General features: G+C 41.1%; 1 protein-coding gene across 1 annotated transcript in view; it reads left to right on the plus strand.

Annotated features, from left to right (window-relative positions):
* ryr2a (ryanodine receptor 2a (cardiac)) overlaps window positions 1-23,760 on the plus strand; it is a gene marked incomplete at both ends in the record, with an annotated part of 249,977 nt that overhangs the window by 60,549 nt on the left and 165,668 nt on the right. The window contains 6 exons of the mRNA XM_083787543.1: window positions 9,781-9,900; window positions 10,207-10,311; window positions 16,425-16,445; window positions 19,244-19,258; window positions 22,323-22,397; window positions 22,929-23,007. Coding sequence (XP_083643669.1) covers window positions 9,781-9,900; window positions 10,207-10,311; window positions 16,425-16,445; window positions 19,244-19,258; window positions 22,323-22,397; window positions 22,929-23,007 — 415 coding nt within the window. The remainder of the gene's footprint in view (window positions 1-9,780; window positions 9,901-10,206; window positions 10,312-16,424; window positions 16,446-19,243; window positions 19,259-22,322; window positions 22,398-22,928; window positions 23,008-23,760) is intronic.

The following is a 23,760-nucleotide window of genomic DNA, read 5'->3' on the forward strand; positions in this document are numbered from 1 at the left end:
CCTCTGAATGGATATACAGGTGTATGTACAGACTACATCAACAGTGGATAGGAGGCTGATAGTGCCAGCTGGACTACAACAGTGGTTAGCTGCATAATATATGCACTCTATCAACAGTGAATGTGACAAGTATACAGTTTATACAGTATCAATAATTAAACACTTACAACGGTTATCCTGAACAGGCCTCTGTCATGGTTCTGTAGTGTACATGCATGAAACGGAGAGAAGCATGCACTCAGACGAGTAGTTCACAGTGTGTGTGTATCGGGTGCACCGTTCTGGTAGAAATTGTATTTTAGAAAGGAAAACCAGCACTCACTTTGATCCATTTAGGATTCTTGTTTACCCGGTTCACCCCCAGGAGCAGAACATACGGACGTTTCGTCCCACAGGCCTTCCTCATTCACGCTGACGAAACGTAATAAACAAGAATCCTAATTCCTAAATGGATCAAAGTGAGTGCTGGTTTTCCTTTCTAAAAAGTCTGTAGTGTACGTACCAATATATTCTCTTTGTGAATGTGCCACTGTGCCAGAGTCAAGCAGGAGTCATTAATTGATTGATTGAAGTATTTATTAAATGATTGGAGAATTGCAGTACATTTAAAGCACAGCTCAATACAAAACTGTTAACTGTGGACGACACCATAAAGCATTACACTTGTAATAGGGTTCACCATGTTCAATTCATCATAACATTTAGAGACGTACAAATAATACACTTCTATATAGCCAAAAACTGAAAACCGGTAAAAAGGGGAAAAAAACATATACAGTGTGGGGGAAAAGGGGTGGGTGGGGGATTCAGATCCAACAACACAACAGAACAGAACATAATATACATGGGGGCTTGGTAGTGGAGCACAAAGGACTGACCAAGTTGCTTCGTCCTGTGCTGGAGGATGATGACATTGCCCGCTCCACTGAATCTGTTTTAGTTGTACAGTCAAACCAAACAATATAAATCAATGACACCTAAATAATCCTACATTTTCCAGAGAATGGGGAAGTTACCTTACCAGTTACCAGTGCTGATCTGAACATTTTCATATCCTAATGTTCCTTCATGAAAGTGGTCAATTGTGGCAATTTAAAGCATCCAGCACATTATCTAAAATGTCTGTTTTTATGAACTCCTCACAAAAAGTTTGGTTATTTCTCCCCTTTAACAATACCAACTTGTATTGTATTTTATATCGTTTTTATTGTTGAATGATGATTAGTCACCTTTACAACGAGGTACAGTTTGTAAGGACCAGGCATTTGTGGAATGAACAACACAGCTAAATGTGTGGATAGCGCCTCCAAAACTGGCAAATGGTTGGTACAGTATCCCATCCCCCCTTGTTTTGAGTTGCTTAGTGGATTGGATGATTGCACTCTCCCACAGTGATAACAAAGAAACAACACATATTGGCCATTTTTACACTTAATTTTACACTCAGTGTTCGGGAACTCAGACAGACGATGAGTCCGACACCCTCCCTCACAGGAAGCCACGGGTGATTTTTTAACTATAGTTTACTATACATTTTCGACTTGACTCAATGGTGTAGTGTTTATGTATGGACATTGCACGTCCGAGCTCCCTAGGTTTTTCCTGACAACATCTCTTTCCTCTAATTTCAGCCCCGATAAACCACAGCCAAAGTCTCATATCTCTAAGTCTAAGGTGGCAATTCTGTGACTCGTTGGCCTTGTTTGTTTCCCGGGCAATCCCGGGCAATTTTCTTTCTTTTTCTTGACTTTTGAGCTAAAAAGTTTGGGAAGCACTGCTCTATATAATAATGAAAACTCTTAAACTATAAGAATACCATTTAAACTGTAGCTATTCTGTTGCCTGGCAACACTATACTCCCTGAGCATAGGCTTTACTGGATGGATGCTACTGTATGTTTGTAGAAACATATCATTGATTAGAGCTATTGTCTGGGGTGTTTTTCTTTCATTGACTACCCTTTGTTATACTTCATCGTAGTGCAAAAATAGCAACAATTGCAGATCTTTAAACCAAAGAGCTGATTCTACAAATGCCTTCTAAATCAGTAGTTTTCACACTTTCATGTTAAAAAATAGCATATACTGTACAAGCTTGCACAAAGGAACGCACTGTGAGCTTGTGCTGTATATAATAGATCTTATATCTATTTGAATAGCCAACGAAAATGACACGGGTACTTTCCCGGTTTTAATGGGTTAAGCTTACAAGTTGTCACAATTCTTGGAAATCTGCTCTTTTTGTCGATTCTTTTAAGCTGCTTTTACACCTGAATATATATATATATATATATATATATATATATATATATGTTTGTGCCACGCCAGGTCGTGCCGTGCCCATCTGGGCAACTTCTCGTCTTTGCATTGACTTTGTATGTAATCGCGCTGCTCTAACCATCGAAGTCTGAATCAGGGCCGTAGCTGACCTTTTGGTTGCCCTACTCACAACTAGCTGTAGGTTGCCCCCCCCCCCCCCCCCCCCCCCCGGCCACCGCATGTTTGTTTTTGTGAGATCTAACCTTATATAGTATATACTTAACCCTTCTATAAGGCAAGATCACCCATGTCTAGCCCCCTGTACTATACATACTTAGAAACCACAATATTAAGAAAACAAAAACAAAATACTTTAACTTCGAGGTCTAATCTTCTTTTCAAGAAGATAGGCCTACTTTTGTCATTTGAGAATTAAGAAAAAACAGTAGGTGTAAAGGAGCAACTTGGATACTCATGCATGAAGGAAGCATGAGTTCAAGTCCATTGCTCTCCCCAGGTTGACCTTTTAAATAAAATGTTTTCAAACGGTAGCCAACAAAGTAAATAGGTATAATATTACTGTTTTGGCAAAGTAATACCTTACTTTACTTGTTACTGGGAAAAGTAATATTACAGTAATATATTACTAGTAACTATAGTTACTGCCCAACACCATTAGGATTGTGGATAGTGAAGTGGTCCTACATGACATTGCAAAGAAAATGTTTTTTTATTCTTAAAAGATACGTTCGACTGCTAGGGCATTATAGCTGATGACAAAATTCTCAATGGAGAAGAGGAAAGGCATTGTTGCGTCCGGAAGCTCACTGTTGTTCAGCACTGTAATGCCCCACTCCCTCTCTTTCTCCCCATACAAGGTTAGCTGCATGCAGCTAGGTGTCACTGACACACACCAGATGTCTTGAGATAGAACAGAACTGTGTGTGTGTGTGTGTGTGTGTGTGTGTGTGTGTGTGTGTGTGTGTGTGTGTGTGTGTGTGTGTGTGTGTGTGTGTGTGTGTGTGTGTGTGTGTGTGTGTGTGTGTGTGTGTGTGTGTGTGTGTGTGTGTGGAGATGTTTTAGCTGACACTAAGGCAAAATTCCAGTTAAGAAGAGCTGCAGTAGATAACTGAAAGCATTCTAAACCCTCGCACCGCCCCATCTTTCCCTACATGGCCGTGCGAGAGTGAGTGTGTGTGAGAGAGAATGGGTAAGTTGTAAGTTGTTGTAAGAGGTCTCCATCGGTTTAAAAAAAAACGCGTCCAGTGTGCAACCACCTTAACTGTATGCTGTGCATGTGTTGTTTGTGTGCTAGTCTATGGTCAAAATGTGCACACGCAGTCAGTGTTCGCTTGTCATAAAGTCCATGAGCCAGACAAGATTTCATTACGAATCAATATTCTTAATGTATCAATAAGTAAATTAATAAGTAAATTAATATATGATAACCCTTCCAAAGGAGTAGCTTTTTCATATTCATCACACATTTTATTTTCACCTACAGTATAGACAGTATATGATAGGTGATAGGTTTATTAATAGTTATCACCATGAAACTTCACCAGTTGATTACTTACACGAAGACAATGATTTAATGTATTACAAGTTTTCAAAAATTGTACATGGGTATGTTCGTTATGTGTAAAAGAAAATAGCTGTTCTACAAGCCCACAACGCCTGTAGATCGGCTATTTCCGACATGTGTCGCCGGCGTGCAACTAAGTGAAATCAGACCTTGACGAACACAAGGCAAGCAACAGATACTGGGGACGTTGCTGCTGTATCCCTGTGATTCCTTCTATGACAGTGCTTCTCAACCCGAGGTCTGGGGTCCATCAGTGGTCCTTGAGGGGGTTCCAGGTGGTCCCCAGTTAAACTTAAATGATGGAGAGTTGGTCATCAGATTGTCATAAATCTGTCATCAAATGGTGGCTCAAATGCAGAATAAATAATGGAGCTTCATATGAAAAGGGTTGAAAACCACACACAGACAGACAGACAGACAGGTTCCACTGCAGTGTCTGTCTGGGGTTTAAGGTGGCTCTGGGATGTTGCGGCAGAGAAGTGTTTAATAATTAATAGGCACCTTTCCACTCCCCTTTAAATAACGACCCGCTGGAGGAGTGAGATGCAGGTTAGCTCCTTGTTGCCAGAGTTAACGCCGCATCTAATGTCTGTCTGTCTCTGTAGAAAGAGAGATGAAAGGGAAGTGCATTTTGGGAAGTGCATCTCTCACACACACACACACACACACACACACACACACACACACATTTAGGCGTGCATATGCACTGGCACCTATAATATATCTCTCTAACGTGAAAGTGCTCCTAGTAGCTGCTAGTGGGCTGTGGATGAGTCAGCACACGTCACTCCCTTTTCTGTTGTTTCTCTCTCCCATTCTCGCCCCTTTATGATGTGGTTTACTCTCCATTGTCTCTGCTGCTCACGTCCTACTCCTGCCTTTCTGTCCACATATCTCTTTAGCTTTTTATGTTTCTGTTCATCCCCTTCCTCTGCTCCTCTCCCTCTTTCCATCTATCTCTCCATCTCTGGGGAATCCCATACCCCCCCCCCCCACACACACACACACACACACACACACACAAAGCAGAGGAAACCCAACACTACACTGCGGCACTCCTGGTTTATCACCTCTTCCCTTTCCTCTCTCTCTCTCTCTCTCTCTCTCTCTCTCTCTCTCTCTCTCTCATCCTTAATCTCTCCCCTGTTCCCCATAACCTCTCAAGTCTCCTTTTCCTCTCATTTCCTGTTCTTTTTATCCACATAAACCCTATCATCCCTATTCTGGGATGCTACAGTATAATGTACCTTCGTAACACCTGTGCGTGCGTGCGTGCTTGCGTGCGGGCGTGCGTGCGTGCACTCACTGCATACAGTATGTGCCTCCCTATCTTCAACAGACTCATAGTGAAGGGCTGATGAGCTGAATGCTCCATTACCCTCCACAAGCAGTTAGCAGCAGCACACTAGCTATAGCTATATACTGGTCTAACAGATAGTGGAAATTAAGGCCGAAGAGCTAGCCCACGTTTCATGTGTTTTACAGTTGACCATTTCACCACTGTGAAAGATAATGCACTGGGCCTCAAATGTTATGTTCATGGCCACAGATGGCAGAATAAATCTTATAGTCATGATCGGTATGTGGAATGAGCTAACGCAAAAAAAACAATTACTGGAACAATTGGAAAGAGATATTAGATATGAAATACCCGATGGAAACTGTGCTTAGTTTGACTGGGCTTTCTTGCTACAGCAGTGTATGTGCACATGACTATGAACTAGCAGAAAAGTGTGTTTCTCTGGACTCTCCTATGATCCGAAGAGCCTCTGTGAATCCAGGATTACTGTCAGAGCACAGACACCACTCGTAATTAACTGCAGTACCATGCAGGCTCCAGGCATAGCACTGTATTGACATTAGGGTTGGGACGATAATCGCTATAGTTTATCGTGATATCAAAACTCTCACAGTAATGGTATCGTGGAGGGTACCACTTAATCCCTTCATGAAACTGACGTGTATAGGGCTCGCTCTTATTTCACACAAATAGTTATTCACCAAAGCAGATCTACAAGCTCACAACAAATTGCTCAATCGTTGTGTGCTTGTAAATCGTGTATTTCTGGCGAACGTCCCCCCCCAGAATAGGGATGGGGGAGTTGGAGTGGTTGACAAAACTGTCATTTTAAGTATTTAAAGCATATATTTGTGATTTGTTAATCACAGTTATGTGTTATATTTTGTATTGCATTCACAACGCGTTGTGAGCTCGTAGGTTTGCCATTTTTGGTGCTTGACACTACTGGCGCATGAGGAGATTTAAATGAGGCTTTATCTCTGTGCACGAGGCATTATTTGTGGTGAGTGTTCCGTGTTGTAATGCCGTGTTCTTGTCTCCTCTAATCTAAATCCTGATTAAGAAGCCAGTGCGGAGTCGGGGCCAATCAGATATGACTTTGTAAACTCTCACATCTAACTGACGGGACTTGTTTAGGTATGACTCAGCTGTGTTTGAACTAACAAAGCAATAAATAAATGGACCGTAATGAGATTTTGGATGTCGACTAAAACAAAATGTGTCTATACTCTATATGCAAAGTGTCTTGTATTAATAATATTGATGTAATGTTGTTTTCAATGTTTATACATTGTTCTGTATTCGTTTAGTGTTGGTGGGCCATATCCAAGGATGAATTAAGGTTGATCTTTGGAGAAAAGAGAAATGTTGACTTTTGGACAAATACAGTATTCAAATCAAGAATTCTTCCTTTATCCTACTATACAATGAAGAAACCTCTCTCTGGCTGAAAGCGTGTGATACACTGGCATTGGAATATGAAGACGGTGACAAAGCTCATTCTCCACTTTTCCCCAAATCTATTAGCTGTTTATCATCATTTTTGTGAATGTCCTTGTACACTATGGGATCTGTACTCGTGGTTGCAGTCCCCAGGTGAGAACGATGTATATGGACCAGTCTTATTTTATTCTTGCTTTCACTTTGATTTGATTTCACTCTATTTCATGTGTATCGTTTTGCTCTCTCTCTAATCACACAGCTGTTATTAGTTGTGTGATTACAAAGTGGTTACCGGTACATTGATTTTAATAGAGATATTATATTATGGCTCTGAACCAAATCCGGGGTCAACAAACAGAGTGTGTGCGTGCGTGCGTGCGTGAGTATGCGTGAGTGTGCATGAGTGTGCACGTCCGTGTGTGTGTCTTTGAATCTGTGTCAACCAAACTGTTCAGTTCTTGTGTAGGTGCGTGCAACCACTGCAGTCTCCTTGCTCTACTCACCCCTCCTCTCTCTCTCCTGTCTCTCTCCTCCTGTCTCTCTCTCTCCTGTCTCTCTCCTCCTGTCTCTCTCATCTCCTGTCTCTCTCCTGTCTCTCTCTCTCCTCCTCCTCTCTCTCTCTAAGTTTATCTCCTCCCGATCCTTTGTCTCCAAACCAAATCCATCCACCATCTGCATCTCTGCATCTCTCTCTCTCTCTCTCTCTCTCTCTCTCTCTCTCTCTCTCTCTCTCTCTCTCTTTCTCTCTCTCTCTCTCTCTCTCTAAGCATCTTTAAATCCTTCCTCAGTATCCATAGCTTCCAATCTGTTTATCTGTCTATTTTCTTTTTTTGACTGCTGGTTCTTCTCTCTCCTTCCATCTGTGTGAGTGTGTGTCTGTCCTGGCTACGTAAGATTTGGTACAAGCCCCTTAGAGTGTGGATGGATGGATGGATGGATGTGTGTGCATGTGCGTGCGTGTGTGTGTGTGTGGGGTGATTTAAAGGAACGTGGACATGGCTGCTCCATATGACCAACCATGTGAGTGGCAGTCCCCCCCCACACACACACACACACACACAGAATTCACCATCCCACACACTGACAGGCAAGCACGCACGCGCCAAAGACATTTTGTTGTAGAGGACGTACACGAAATAGGCACTTATAGGGTCTACATCCACAGTGTACGGTTCGTGCATTAGTGTTTATTAGGTTCAGAGCAGTCCAGAGCACCTTCCTACCTACATGACTCACTTTGCCTAAAGAAATGGCAACTAAAAAATACGGGGAAGCAGCTTTTTTCTTCTACGGGCCGACGGCGTGGAACAAGCTCCCACTGTACCTTCGTCAGGCAGCCTCTGTAGACATTTTTAAAGCACAGCTCAAGACCCACTTCTACAACATTGCTTTTAATTGATCTTTTATTTTTTGTTATTCATGTCCTCACTGTATTGCATTACTGCTTGTTTTTTAATGTCTTTGCCTTGCTTTTCTTTTCTTTTTTTTCATTGTTCTGTAAAGCAATTTGAGCTGAATTTCATGTCATGAAAGGTGCTATACAAATAAAGTTTTATTATTATTATTAACAGTTGGCTGACAACATGTGACCCTCTGCCAGACTCATATTCCATATTCCATTCCATATTGGCTAGGCAGAGGCACCGTGTAGTCATGGGTCAGAGTGGTGTTGTAAGAGTCACAGGTTTGATGCCTTGAGTACTTCTCCAAAAACAACATTGTCCTGTCAAATTGCCCTTGAGAAAAACCTGATGCCAATTCAATATTGTTCAGCACGTTGCTCTAGACAAAGAGCACTCAACGCTCAGCTTAAAAGGTTAGTAGTAGAGTACCCTATTGGCCTGAATATGAGAAAATATTTTTTCCAATGGAAATATCCTAAAAAACAGGGTCGTATTATAATCGAGGACTATAGACTATTTGACATTCAACGATATTTTTCCACAAATGAGTCTTGAAAAATGGGGGTCGACAATATGGTAAGTGAGCGATTAAAGGTTAACGTTTTGTCACTGTGACCTTCAGACAGCAGACAAAGGGTGCAACAATACTGACTCACCTAAAACATCTTGTTATCCTGCTGTAACAAAGTGAGTTTTAATGGAGCGACCATCTCTCTCTCTCTCTCTCTCTGTTACTCTCCCTCATGTCGTACTATGTTTTTGGAAAGTATACACTGAACATAGTTACTTTGTACCCTCAGTGTTTCTCTCAGATCCCTGTAACCAGCCTCATAGCTTGTTTAAAACGTTTTTGTCAGTGAAGCCGGTTCATCTGCTGCCCCTTAAACTTTTATCACCAGCCTTATGCTACTCTAATGGCCTCTTTAAGAAATGACAGAGCTGCTCTTCTTCACGTAATGCAATTTCAGTCCCAGAGATTTACAGTCTCTGTTGTCAAATAGATTAGCAAACCCATAGACTCTAGAGAATCATGGAATTCAAGTGTCTGTGTGTGTGTCCTCTGTGGTAAATGATGAGCTTGTTGCATTGGTATGCTGTGGATTTCTTAGCCTGGCCCAGCCAGCGTGCTTTTTGTTCTAGAGGGGTGGGTAGCACATATTCACCAATCTTATTTTTGCATGGAGGCTCATCGACGTTGCAGTTAAAAACAAATAACAAAAAATGAATGTGTAATGGGAAAAGAAGGGGAAACATGAGTGCATGAAAAAAGCTAGTTTAAAATGTGTTGGACGTTTGGGTTTGGTCAATGTACCTTTCATGTATTTGAAATGGCCAAACTAGCAATAGAATAAACTTGCATGACTGAGAGGTCATTTTGACCTATTTATTTATTTATTTTGAATTTGATTATCTTTGCCCATGAAGCTTTCAGAAGGTTCCCCTTCCATGACCATCATCTTCCATCATCATTCCATCATCTCAGATTATTTTTTTTACAAATATTTTTTTTTACTAACAACTAACTAACAACACACTCTACACGTGAAAGATTCAGCAGCGGATCTCTGAATGTTGCCTTGAGAGATTAGTATGTACTGTATGTGATTTTGGTGAGTGAGACTGTGTTGCGTGCATACAGCTCACCATCCATTACTGTGCAGTGTGTGCTGTATTGTTTTGTTCTTTCTGCTTTGGCAATGTAAACGTATGTTTTCTCATGCCAATAAAGCCCTTTGAATTGAATTGTGTGCTGAATAGGGACTGATGGACATTGTCATGTTTCTGCCGTAGGAAGATGAAGTGGTCCTGCAGTGTTCGGCCACCGTCCAGAAGGAGCAACAGAAACTGTGCTTGGCTGCCGAAGGCTTTGGGAACAGACTCTGCTTTCTGGAATCCACCTCCAACTCCAAGGTACGGCGGCGAACATGCAACATGTTGCATCACGATGCGTTGTGAGCTTGTAGATTTATTATCCAAAAATGGAGAAAAAGCATTGGGGGTAAAAAAAAAGATGAAAATATTTTCTCTTCCTCAGCGTAGCCAGCAGTGTATCCAATGTACTGTATACTGAACAGCACATTGTTTTTACTATTATTTTTGTTTTAGTGCGTTTGCGTTTCAGAAAGTGCCTCCAGACCGAGCTGTCCATCCATCGTGCTGCTGCTGGATCAATCCCTGTCAGTCGTACTATTTTGTTTTTCTGTGTCTGTGTTTCAGAATGTGCCTCCAGACCTGTCCATCTGCACCTTTGTGCTGGAGCAGTCACTGTCAGTGCGGGCCTTACAGGAGATGCTGGCAAACACGGAGGAGAAGGCAGAAGGGGTGAGGTTAAACACACACGCGAACGCACGCACGCACGCACTTGCATACTATGCCAACATGCACTCACCTTCTAGTGTGTGTGTGAGTCTGTGACGTGTCTAGACACACACACACACACACACACACACACACACACACACACACACACACACACACACACACACACACACACACACACACACACACTACACTACACTAGCCTTTTGAAACTAGGCACACGTAGTAGAACTTCCACTATACTAAATCTGTGTCCATTGGGGAAGGAGTCACGTGTGCAACATGTACCTAGATTAACCAATAGGTGGCAGTATGTAATTATAAGAAATAAGGGTTAGGTTTCTGGTTTAAGGACTTCAGTGTTTTGTACCATACTATTGTATGTATAAGTATAGAACAAAGAAGGTTTGCTTTCACCATCTTTGTTGAAGAAGAGTCTGGGCAATTAAGATTTAGTCTAATTAGTAGCCCTAAAAGTTTGAGTTTCTCAATCTTATATTTAGATTTAGTCTGGCTTAATCTAGTCACCTCTGAGGTATGGTTACTGGAGGTCAATGATTAAAGTGTGATTACCTTTGAGGGGATTGAGTACACCCATCAAACCCATTAGTGTCAACCTCAGACCATCAGATCATGGTCTGATTTTGAATCTAAATAGCTTTGTGTTTCTGCTATTGTCCTGTTCAGATGGTCAGCAGAAATTGTTCTCTTTCCCAGTGATGACTATGTTGCTCAGGAATAGAATAACCTGAAATGTCTTTATGTAGCCTAGTCTATTTGAAAGAAATGTTTGAGCTCGACCACGTGGCTCCCGTGTGCGGTTAGGGACAGGGTTAGTAATGCGGCATGTCGGAATGGTGACGTGTCGGAATAGCCGATGTGTAACGTTTGAGCACAGTCCCTCTGCTCAACCAGCATCAAGTCCAGTACCAGCGTCAATTTCTAATGGCTGAGTTCGGTGGCTCTAATAAAATCATAGGGAGATTTTGGGGTAATTCATTGCAGCTGGCTGCTAAGTGAAGTGATGCACCATTCATGGTGTGAGAATGTTCCCCTCAGAGTTAAATAAACACTTTAACCCAGGATTGCCAGCAGGGCTTGATATTGACTTTTTGGGGCACTTGTCCTTTGGACAAGTTCACTTCCCATTCACTTGTCCGGGCACAAACGTCACTTGTCCAGAGCAGAGCCGCCCAGCCTTGCCTCCTGTTAAGGCCAGAGTTTGACTGGAAACAGAAGATGAATATTCTTGTGACGATAACAGTGTGTTCATTATTTGCCTCTGTGTCCTGTACATGATGTGTAGGGGACTCTGCAATGCAGCAGCTAGTCTTCCATTCTGTGTGTGTGTATATATATATATAGGACTATAACAGAGAGAGAGAGAGAGAGAGAGAGACACATTTTAACCAAAATGGACCCTTTTGGTTGCATTAGGAAAATATAGGTGTATTATTTCATATTTTAAGTGATATGAATTACAATGCATTTTCTTAAAAGGACTGTTCACATATGGGGTGTATCATTTTGTGGTAATCACTAATATCAGGTTTAAGTTAATAAAAATGGTTAGTTATGGTGGCTGTTTGTACAATACAAACACTTTGTTTGGTCTTACCTTCCTAAAGCTTAAAGATAAAAAAAGATAGTTAGTTCATCCAAATTGAAAAATAATTATTTTAGAGACAAAACATAATCTCCATGAATTCAAGGCTTCGTGGAGTCTAATTGTTAAATGGTGCATTTATATAGCGCCTTTATCCAAGGCACTTTACATTCAGCCACTCTACCCCTGAGCCACCGCCGTCCTTGTTTTGCGTTAATGTAAGACAACAAGTATACAGCAATTTAATGAAGTAGGTCAACCCTTTTGGATTAGCCAGTTTCACATTTCAGAACCAACCAGTTTAAAAACTTCTGAAATGCGAGAACATCTATTCCAAAAGGCTTCGTACATTTTAGAAGCCTTGACTGTATTACATGATAATGACTCATATCGGTTGAACTATACTACTGTATGCAAGACATTATTGTTGGCCCCCATAGTATATTGTGAGTATATTATTGAAACCTAGTGAAATTAATTTGAGACTTTAACCCATTTAGGCCTGACGTCGAAAGTAAAAAAACCCTTATGTTTCTGTATCAGTAGTGGTGCTCAATATTTCATGTCAAGGACCCCAAAAATTATTAGTACAGGAAATCTATGGAAAATACAGGATCAACCTCAATCTAATTGAAAAAAAAAACAAAAAAACTCAGCTGCATCTTCAATATATATCCTGAATAACAGAAAAAAGTTGCCTGGAATTGTGGCCAAAAAGTGTTTTTGTGCAAAACTAATGCTTGGTATGGATTCAGCATCATGAAACCCCCCTAGTTTGACATGTCACATGCTACTTAAAGTACCTCCAACCTAAAACTTTGGGCCCTCTCGAGGCCACACCATCAGATACCAATCCTCTTATCTGACACACAAATACATTTGATTCAGTTATGAGATTTCAAAGGTTTTACGTTTATTTATATTTAACATTACAAACAGGATTTTTGGGGGGATTCGTGTAATACAAGCAACTCCATACAATAAGAATGGAACACAAAAAAACATTTGTTTTCTATTAACCGCATACAGTACATACTGTATATAGTTGAATTTCAATTGTAGAACAAGGTACACAGTACTGAACATTGCACATATTTGGAAAGCTTACAAATAAAATCTTACCCTCCCAATGTACAAAACCTTTAATACACTTTAGTGTAAAACTGTGTATACACTTTAGTATAAAACTGTGTGGGCATCACAGCAACATTTTACTTTCAGGAATGTCTTTCAGGATTGATGTATCCGCCTCGGCTCATTCTCCCTGAACTTTACCATTTCTTTACCCAAGTCTTTCTCCATCTTTGTGATGGTTCTGATGTGGGTTTCCATCATGCCTGCGTTTTATGAGCTACTTCCTGTCAAGAGATTCCTTGCATGTGATTTCTTTCTAAGTGCTGGAGTTTGGGAGTGCTCGTTGTGGAATATCACTCAGCGGCCCTGCGTACCACCACCTGTTTTGAATGTGCACATAATGCAGCAGGCAGCAGGAGGTTGCTTTACTGATAACGAGCGGTTCCAAACTGATACTTAGAAAATAATCATCTGCAAGGAATTTCTTGACGGGAAGTAGCTCATAACATGCCTACGTGGATTTTTATTAAACAAAAACTTTACAGATTGAAAGAGGATAATTCAAGCTTTCCCTACAGCTGCAATGTTGGATGATTTTGACGTTGTTTTTTAATATAAGTAGAGAAGACTTTTCTGTTTGGATGAATGGGCTGTCTAGAGCCAATTTCCAATACCCCAAATCTCGGCCAACTCTCACTCACACTCGCTCACTCCAGCATGGTGGTGTTACGGTGAAATTGGTGACCTGGTGAAATATGTGACAATCGTGTAGACATCACATAATGTCAGTGTCCGAATGCAAATTGTTGCAGTTTGTTCATTAGCAGAGTTCAACCTAGTGGTATTCAGGCCTCATATTTAAAGACCTCTGTGTAAGTTGTGTCTACAAGATGGTCACATATTTCGGCAGGTCACCAATTTCACCATAATTTGCCATGCTGGAGTGACCGAGTGTGAGTGAGCGAGTGGCCGAGATTTTGGGTATTGGAATTTGGCTTATGGGAAGTATCACCTAGGTATCACCTTGCTGGCAAGATGACTGCGGTCTGAATATGGCCAATTGTATTTCACCCACACAGTAATCCAGCCAATGCTGGCCTTGGCACACATGACACAATAACCGGCCAAGATATTGTGTGTGTGTGTGTGTGTGTGTGTGTGTGTGTGTGTGTGTGTGTGTGTGTGTGTGTGTGTGTGTGTGTGTGTGTGTGTGTGTGTGTGTGTGTGTGTGTGTGTGTGTGTGTGTGTGTGTGTGTGTGTGTGTGTGTGTGTGTGTGTGTGTGTGTGTGTGTGTGTGTGTGTGTGTGTGTGTGTGTGTGTGTGTGTGTAAAACCCAATATCTAGATACACTAATGATAGTACTGTTTCTTTAGGCTGACACTAAAGAGGACTCTGAAGTGGTGTGTCATCATTGTACACATACTGTGACAGATCTGCTGGACGGCATGTACACTGGACTGAATGTGTTTACTGTTTATTAAATCATCATCCAGCCATTACATGCCTGCCAGACACTTGAGAGAAATTACAGAGCAGCAAACCTGTTTGCTGGCACATACACATACAGTACACATACACACACAGTACACATACACATACACATACACACACACACACACACACACACATACACATACACACACACACACACACACACACATACACATACACATACACATACACATACACATACACATACACATACACATACACACGCACACACACACACACACACACACACACACACACAGAGGGACGATGGCTACAGTGCAAGAGGCTGGCTTTAAGCTATGGAGAATTTCATATTATTATAGAAATTATTACCTTTAAAGCAGTTTTTCTTCTTCTTTTCAGACAATGCAATAACAGCAGTTTTACCAGTGTTGACAACATTCTAGGTTACAAAATAAGAGTTTTTATAACTTTTTAACCTTTTCAACAGATGAGGTGTAGACCATCACCACACTATTTATTATTATTATTATTATTATTATTATTATTATTATTATTATTATTATTATTATACTAACCATACACACTGTTCAGATCATGTATTGTAATACATGCATCTGTGTTCATCCAGCCAAGGGTCTGCAAGGCTTCAGAGTCATAGGAATGGACAATTTGGGCAGCACAAATTGGAGGAGAAGTAATTACAAAGATCAGATTTGATCATTTTAGGTGTGTTGGATGCTACTCTGGTCGTTAATGAGGGACAATGAAAGCACAACACAGTCACAGTGTATCGATACAATGCAGCATCATAGCCAGATCTGGTTCGTTTTTGTGCAAATAAAATGAACAGTTCCTGGTTTTGGAGATATATATCATGCAGTTCTATTCCTATCCTATGGCTGCTTGTCCTTGTGTGAGAGAACCACCCTCCCTCACTCTCCACCTTTCCACCTGCCCAGAATAGTCAGTATATAATAACATTCATTAGTCTGAGAATAACATTCATTAGTCTGAGAATATTTAATAAGGCCGTTGTCCTTTAGCGGTGTGTGAAGTCTGCGTTATGCTAATTTATGTTTCGTCGTACGATGCTGCCTGCGTGCTGTAAATTGCCGATTGACAAGCTCACAATTATGCATTGCTTAACTCATTGACCACCATGTAGTGGCGACTCAGAGTGGTGCAGAGCGCCACACATAGCGAGGGTCTTAGATTGAAAGCCGTTTTGGCTGGAAACTCAGTCAGGAAGTAAAATGGCTGCCGCAAATGTCATTTAATCCACCCAAAACATACTTTTTGTAAGCGAGGATCATATCGTTTTGAGAAATGAGGCGCAAATCTAGCTTGTTTTGACCCAAAAAGAAGAATCCGAGATATTAGCGTTCAAAAAGCTGCGTCCCCATAGACAGCATAAACTCAAAATACCAGATTGTTATGAGTGCATGCAGGACACAGTTGATCACCATATAATCAAATTATATTAAAATATGCGTGAAAAGGGGATCTCGGCGCCGAGCGCCATTAGAAAACAGGCGTGAAAAGGCGATTCATTCGACCGAGTACAAATTAATCTGTATGCTGATTTGGGCTGATCAGATTCGTTGTTTGACCACAGTAGCAATGAAGAAAACTACAGCGTATGCCTTACGCTGTACAGTAATGTTTTGAACTGTAGGTTTCTTCACTGCTTCTAATTTAATATATTCCAGTAACAAAATAGCCAATTAGCCATTGGTGTTGCTGCAATTTGCTTTGATAGGCAATTTTGAAAACAACAACATACAACATAAGCTCTTTCCTTCCCTTCCAATAAAGCATGACTATCAGTTTCCTCTTTTCATTTTACAGTTCTATAGTTCTATCTAATGAAATAGATGTTATTTTTGTTTATTTTTTATTTTTTGTTTGTTTGCTTGATATTTTGTTCTTCATAGAACGATTAAGTCAACTTATTTTCTCCTCCTTTCTCATTTCCACACAGCATGTAGATGTGGAAACATGGGTAGGTGTTCCTTTCTCCTCCATGTCTGTCATTGGCATTATGATCGCCATCTCAATGTTAATGTAGTCATACTGACATAAGCATCACATGAGCATTATCACCGCAAGTCTCTTTGTCTTTGTGTTTTCTGTGGCTACACTTGTGACTTCGGACAGCCATTGTCAGTGGGCTAATATTCTAAATGTACATCACATTAGTTGTCGTAGAGATTGACAATTTTTGGAGCGCACTGCTTAGATATGTTTTAAGCCTGTTGAGTCATGCTGCAGCAATAAGCAAATTACAGTCTTCTTTGAAAGTATTGTATTCTTTCAAAGTTCCCTTGAATGGGTAGAGAACTAAAAACACCCCTGGAACATTCAGTATGTTGTGGAGGGATTCAGGAGGTTTGTTTCACTGGCCTTCAGCTTATGTCCGCAAAGTTATTGTTTTACTTTTTTTTTTTTTTTTTTTTTTTTTGCGGCTTACGCCTTTTATTGATTTTTTAAGGGACAGATAGTAGGCTGACAGGAAACGGGAGAGAGATGGGGGGATGACATGCGGTAAAGGCCGTGTCGGGTCCGGGAGTCGAACCCGCGGCACACCGCGACTGGATCACCAGTCCGGTGCCCAGACCGTTACGCTACGGCCTGGGCCTTGTTTTACATTTTTAAGATTTTTTTAAAGCTTCTGATCTGAAATCTTACAGGTTTCATTGTAGGCTTCATTAAAGGAAAATATCACTGGGTTTAAACCTGAATCCCATTCTTCTGATGTGAGGAGATCAATAATATAGTGTGGCAAAAAAAGTAATAATAATCCTATTTCTTGGTCTTTTTTTATATTGACGTTGTGAAACAGTGACGACAAACCTGTCGTTTCATGTGCCGAATGCACTGTACACCCATTTGATGTCATTGTTACGCAGAGAAATACACAAGAGACATACAGTGCACAGTATTATTGATCTCCTCACTTCAGAACCAAGCGATCTAGGTTGAACATCTGAAAAACTGTTTCCCTTTAAAGAAATATCTACCCTTTCCAAGGATTGGGGAAAGGCATCAGTCACAGTCTTATGTTATATTTAGAAGTTTTATTAGTCTTGTTGAACGCAATCCTGTCTTCCCCACCAGGCTTCTAGGTTTCAACACACGGCACATTAACAACACTGCTTGCTTTTTTAAATATACAGTAGATCTTTACACTGCTTTTGAATCATGCCATTCTCTGTTATGGATCGCTCAATTGGAGCTGTGTCTTGGCTGGTAAATTATTTGCCGGATACAGACCAGTGCATTCAATGACACAGTGTCATGGTTTAAATGATGATGCAGTGCTACACTGATGCCGTGATGCTGTGCTACACTGAAGTATCTTTATGGATGCAATTCGCCTGCAAGCTATAATAATGTGTGGTGCGTGCGTGTGTGTGCGTGCGTGTGTGCGTGCGTGCATGTGTGCGAGTGCGTGTGCGTGTGTGTGTGTGACGTGCGTGTGCTTGTATTACTATACTTGTGAGGAACCGAAGTGTCCACACAAGCATACAGTACAGTGTATAGTATAATTTGAGAAATAGCGTGCGCGTGCTTGTGTGTCCATGCTGTGCGTGCATTGAACAGTATGTTGGGCTCCATGCAGTCAGCTGTAATGTTGCTGTTTCTTGTGGTTTGTTTGTGTGTCAGCGCTCTTATTGTTAGCATTCTACTGTACTTGTCCTCATCAGTTTGTCTGGATTCCCAGTTTGGGTGTCCCCAGTCAAACATCTTTCTCTGTTGAATGCAATGGAATGTATGTGACTGTCAATGTGTCACATTTGTCCTAATGGTGCAATGGTTCTCAAACTTTTCAATTTCCCTTAACTCTGACAGTACACACATGGAACCAAATTAATCCATTAGTGTCCACTTGGTTCCATTTGTATGCTGTACTACTACTGTCAAGAGTTACAGACTTGTATGTGTGGATTTAGATCCCCTAAAGGAACCCAGGGAGTCCCTGGACCCCACTTTGAGAACCACTGATATAGTGCATGGTTAACAGACAAACCCACCTGGAGGCTAGGCTCCATTTGTACGCCCAACTAACACTCAAGACTTTTGATATGAATATGGAAATTATTCTGTTTGAAGTCTCACTGCCTGCAAAAGCAGAGTTTTCTGTGTCACAGCAGTCTTTACTCTTATACAATTTTACCATCCCCGAAGACTGTACTAATGGAACCAAATGGATCCGTACAGGTGCACTGCATCGGGTGCCATTTTGTACACTGAGTGTACAAACACTATAGATTTGACTAAACTTGTAGTTATTAATCTATTGTGAGTTAATCTTATATTGTCTAGGGAAAATAACATGAAGAAAAGTCAAGAAGGCCTGCAGCTATTGATTATTCAATCAATTTCTCTTTTCTTTTTGTTTCTACGTTTCTTTCAATGTTTTTACATTTTCTTGATATATCAACAAATTGTGATCTGTTATATTCATTAAATCAATTAAATTGATTGTTTCAATCAAACATCGCACCCCTAATGTATATTTACCCATTTTGATTGGGTTCCGTTCGCTTTCTGCAAGCTGCAAATTAAATGCGTCGGTGGTCTGGTGTTGTCTTTTAAATGTAGTAAGTAAATTAAAAGACAACTTGTAAGAAATCATACAATAAATTAACATCCATCCAACTGTACTTTAAATATAACCAATTAGAAGCTTTTTTTCTTGTTTTTTTTTTAAATATGGGATATTAATTGTGTTGAGCTGATTGCATATTCTGTTCGTATTAATTTATTGTTCTATTTATGTTTCTGCCTCTCCGACAGAAATTCATGATGAAGGTAAGTGTATTTTATTCTCTCTCTCTCTCTCTCTCTCTCTCTCTCTCTCTCATCCACATCACTTTGTTTCTCTTTCTGGTGTCTCCAATACTGAGCTGTCTCCTCTTCTTACCAGTGCTACTATTACTGCTGCTACGTTCTGCATACATAACATGTGACTCATCTGTCCGCTCTGCCTACATGCATTTGATCTCATTTGTTTGCACAGAGAACGGGCTATAGAAACACTACACCCACACCCTCTCAATTCTCAATTTGTCTTAATTCTTTACAGTTTTGTATACATACCAGCTTGAAGCACCTCTGTAGTGAAACTATAGCACCTCTCCTTAAAATGGAGTCTCTAACGGGTCCATGCGGTTTGAAAAGTGTGAGGGAAAGCAGAGCACAGATGACAGAGAGCGGGAAACAGGTTAAGTTTACAGTTGACGGGTAAATATTTGGATGTAGTGTTTGCGAGGAGGAAAGCATGTGAAAGGAGGTAGCATTTAACACTCAACCTCGGTGACAAGGGTTTATAATGAGAGATAAGGGAGTACAGCCTGGCTGGGTGGTGGATGAGGAGAGGAACTGGGCCTGTGTCTCTCAGATGAAAACACTATGCTGTGACATAGCGGAGCAGGTCTGCTGAGCTCCACTGAGTCTAATAATGAGACTCTCTATGATGGGATCCGATAGAGCCACAGGGCCGTGATGGGATATGGATGCTGTTAGCGCAATGCTGCTGTTGCCGGGCAGCCGGAAACCTTGTATGGCCAAAAACATTTCCTTCTTATTATCGTTTACAAAGAAAATACCCTGAAAATAGCCGATCTACAAGCTCTCAATGTCTCGCAATGTGAGGCGTTGTGAACTTGTAGATCGGCTATTTTCACAAATTCTGTACGACACTCTTATGTGATGAAATAGAGCTTTGAATTACGGAAAAACAAATGTTGAAATATAGAGATACAATGTTTCTGCTCCCCAACAGCAACAATAACCAAGTCTCTCCTCTCCTTTTGCTGATAATGTTATGTGACATGGTGATGTCGCTGAAGGTGAATTAGAAAAGTCTACTAATGTTGAATTCTGAATATGGTGATCATCAGACTATTCTATGAATATTCCATTATATTACCAGAAATATGTGAATAGACTACCAGCCCCCTGGACAATTGGACATAACACTTCCCAAAATGTTGTGCCTTGTCATGGAAATGTGTGGAATCTTCCAACATGCTCTCGACAGAATGCATTAGGAAGTGTTTTGTTGACTTCTTCAATATGTCCTCACAATACAAAGGATAGGATTAACATGAACCACTCAAACATTCTACTTCAGTTGCCCGGGGTCCCCCAAGGGCCTTATGTCCGTCTCCACCAAGTCTCTCTCTATTATGACTAGATTCTAAGAGCATATTTCTGAACACGGCCATTAAACTGCAAATGGGTTAACATGCTGGTCCCTCCCACTGCCGGGTAGACGAGTATACCTTTCTGTTTTTGTTTTGATGTTTGTCATCTTATCATCATTATGACATTATATTTCCAGAAATTCCTGTGTTCCATAAAATAATTGCATCCGTGAAGTGCCAGCAAGTCTCGCTCTCTCCCCCTCTGTCTCTCTCTCTCTTTCTCACGCACGCACGCACGCACGCACGCACGCACGCACGCACGCACGCACGCACGCACGCACGCACGCACGTACGCACGCACGCATGCACGCACTCTATCTTTCTCTCTCTCTCTCTCTCTCTCTCTCTCTCTCTCTATGTGCACGCAGTTCAAAGTATTATTATTTTCCAGTTTGCACCGGGCAAATGAAATGTTCTCCCTCAACGAAGGCTTCCGTCGATCCAACACACTGAATCGGGTGATGCTAGCTAGAGGCCGTTGATGTACAATATTCGGGTACAGACGCTGATGCCCTACCAAAATATGTGCGGGACTTTATACCACACATAAAACCTGGTGTCCCTATTCTGGTGCGAACAGAGCTCTAGAGCTATTTTCTGAGAAGAGATTGGTGTAGAGGGAATAAAAAGGGTTGGATCAAGTATAGAGCCCAGGAGAACCCCAGTCAACTAAATACTGTATACTACAGTGTATACTAGGGTTTAAGACGTAGAGGTTCTTTTTTTTCCTTTACCATAAATCTCCTCTTCTGGTGGTCCCTGGCATAAAACATTTTCCTATGGCGGTCTGCGGTCAAATATAAATCAATTTGGGGGTCCTTGGCACAAAAAGGTTTGAGAACCACTGGTTTAAGTGGTTAAGAACCAATAGAATAGAATAGAATTGAATTGAATTGAATAGAATTGTCCCAATATTTACCTTGGTTAAGCAGTCCGGCTGTGGAGCTCAGGTGTTGATGATAATGTAATTGAAGTGCTTGGATCAGGAGGACTCAGGATAGCTGTGTCCCAGTTGTTCGCCGGGCTAACTAATCTAGATGTACAGTAGTGTTAATTGATGGGACTAATGTGGATGAATCGCTGTGACTTTGTTGGCTAGCGTGTGTTTGTTAGACCCTGGTAAGGTCCCATTCTGCTTGTCACATCGTATTACTCTATCCATTTAGCATGGAGCTAGCGCACAAGAAGTCATAGAAGTAGTTTTATTTTAATCCGCTAACAAACCTGTGGAGGACGTTTAATATGCTTCACGCACACGCACACACACACACACACACACACACACACACACACACACACACACACACACACACACACACACACACACACACACACCCACATACACCCATGCACACACAAACTGTTCTGGGGTTGCAGCAGTGCAGCAAAGCTTGTACAGGATGCATCCTCTGCAGTGGTCAGCTCAGTATTGAATGGCTCCATTTGCAACATTGCATGTTGCACAGTGAAATACCCAGTGTTCAATTAACTCCAAAGAGAACACTGGGGGTTTCACCGTGCACTGCAGGATGCTGTTTCTCTCTCTTTGTATTATTCAGTTACATTGTTTCTCTCTGTTTCTCCTTTCTCATTCTCTCTCTCTCTCTCTCTCTCTCTCTCTCTCTCTCTCTCTCTCTCTCCCTCTCGTTTTCTCTCTCTTCTTTCAGACTGCCCAGGGAGGCGGCCATCGCACTTTACTGTATGGCCATGCCGTCTTGTTACGACACTCCTACAGTGGAATGGTCAGTCCAAACACACACATACTGTACAATGTACACAAGTGCACACATTACATGCTTCGGCCAGATGGCTGAGTCGCGCCCGAAGATAGCCAATCTACAAAGCTCATATATGGGCCAGTTTCTGCTCGTGACAGCTGAGTGAATTACGGCTGGTTCCATTCTTATATAAATTGGCACTGCGGGGCGCTCCTATGTCCAGCTTTGAGTGTTTGTGTAAACACAAACATTGAAGACAAAAGTGAGGACACAAATTGTCATTGGCCGGAATGAGATTATGTATGATGATGTATGATAAGAGCGCCCCTCACTTCACACAGGTGTTATTCTTTTTAAAGAACATGTTGGAATACTTTTTGAAAACATTTTAAATCTTTTGAAACAATAACTCAAACCATGGGTAAAACTAAAAGTGTTATTTTAATGTACTTGTAACAAATGGGTCCTTCCCGCGATGGTAGGGGAAACACTGGTGTAGACGAAGTGACCTTGTCCTGGTTCTTGTGTTTATTGCGTATGTGCTCCTCTGTGCAGTACCTGTGCTGTCTGTCTACCTCCCGCTCCTCCACTGACAAACTGGCCTTCGATGTGGGACTGCAGGAAGACACTACAGGTGGGACTTAACCCGCACTTCTTCTTTCATGGCAGCCATTTTGGGAAAAAGCATTGACGCGTCATAGGGAACCGAAGTCTCACATTACTGCCACTAGAGGCCGCTATTTCCCTGGATCACAGAGTTATTATATTTCTATTGAAATACCATAAGTTCATCTTAGATCATGTCATACAAGAACTGTGTTCCACAAATCGGCCATGATTTTAACTCGTATGAAGAATCAATAAACGACACAGAGTCTATACCTGACAGAATCACTCGGCTGATTTGTTTATTTTTCAGAACACAGTTCTTATATAATGCGATCTAAGTTTTCCCGATTGGATTTTCAATAGAAAAAATATGCTAAAATTATGTAATTTAGATAGCATATTATGTGGGTAACATCTCGCCCCATCTCGCCCCACTACTCTACCTAGCTGTAAATATCAAACATTATTCATGTTTGTGATTATTTAAAAGGTATTATCATATTAATTTATCATTGTTAAGTTCACTCTGTATATCCACGGGCATAATGATGATGCCATTACAAAACATGGGCTACATGGAAGAAATGTGATTAATAAAACGAAATTAACTTCTAGAAGGTCACAAATTAACCGTCTCTGTGACATGTTGTTCTAGTATAGAGATCGACTACTATGCAATCAAATAAATCTGTATACAAGATAATTTCAGATTTCAGAGAGGGAGAGAAATACTAAATTAACTGTTAAGTACATTTAAAAAATCGCGGGGCGAGTTGGT

Source organism: Protomyctophum parallelum (assembly GCF_964188405.1).
Source record: "Protomyctophum parallelum genome assembly, chromosome: 17".
Taxonomy (NCBI): Eukaryota; Metazoa; Chordata; class Actinopteri; order Myctophiformes; family Myctophidae; genus Protomyctophum; species Protomyctophum parallelum.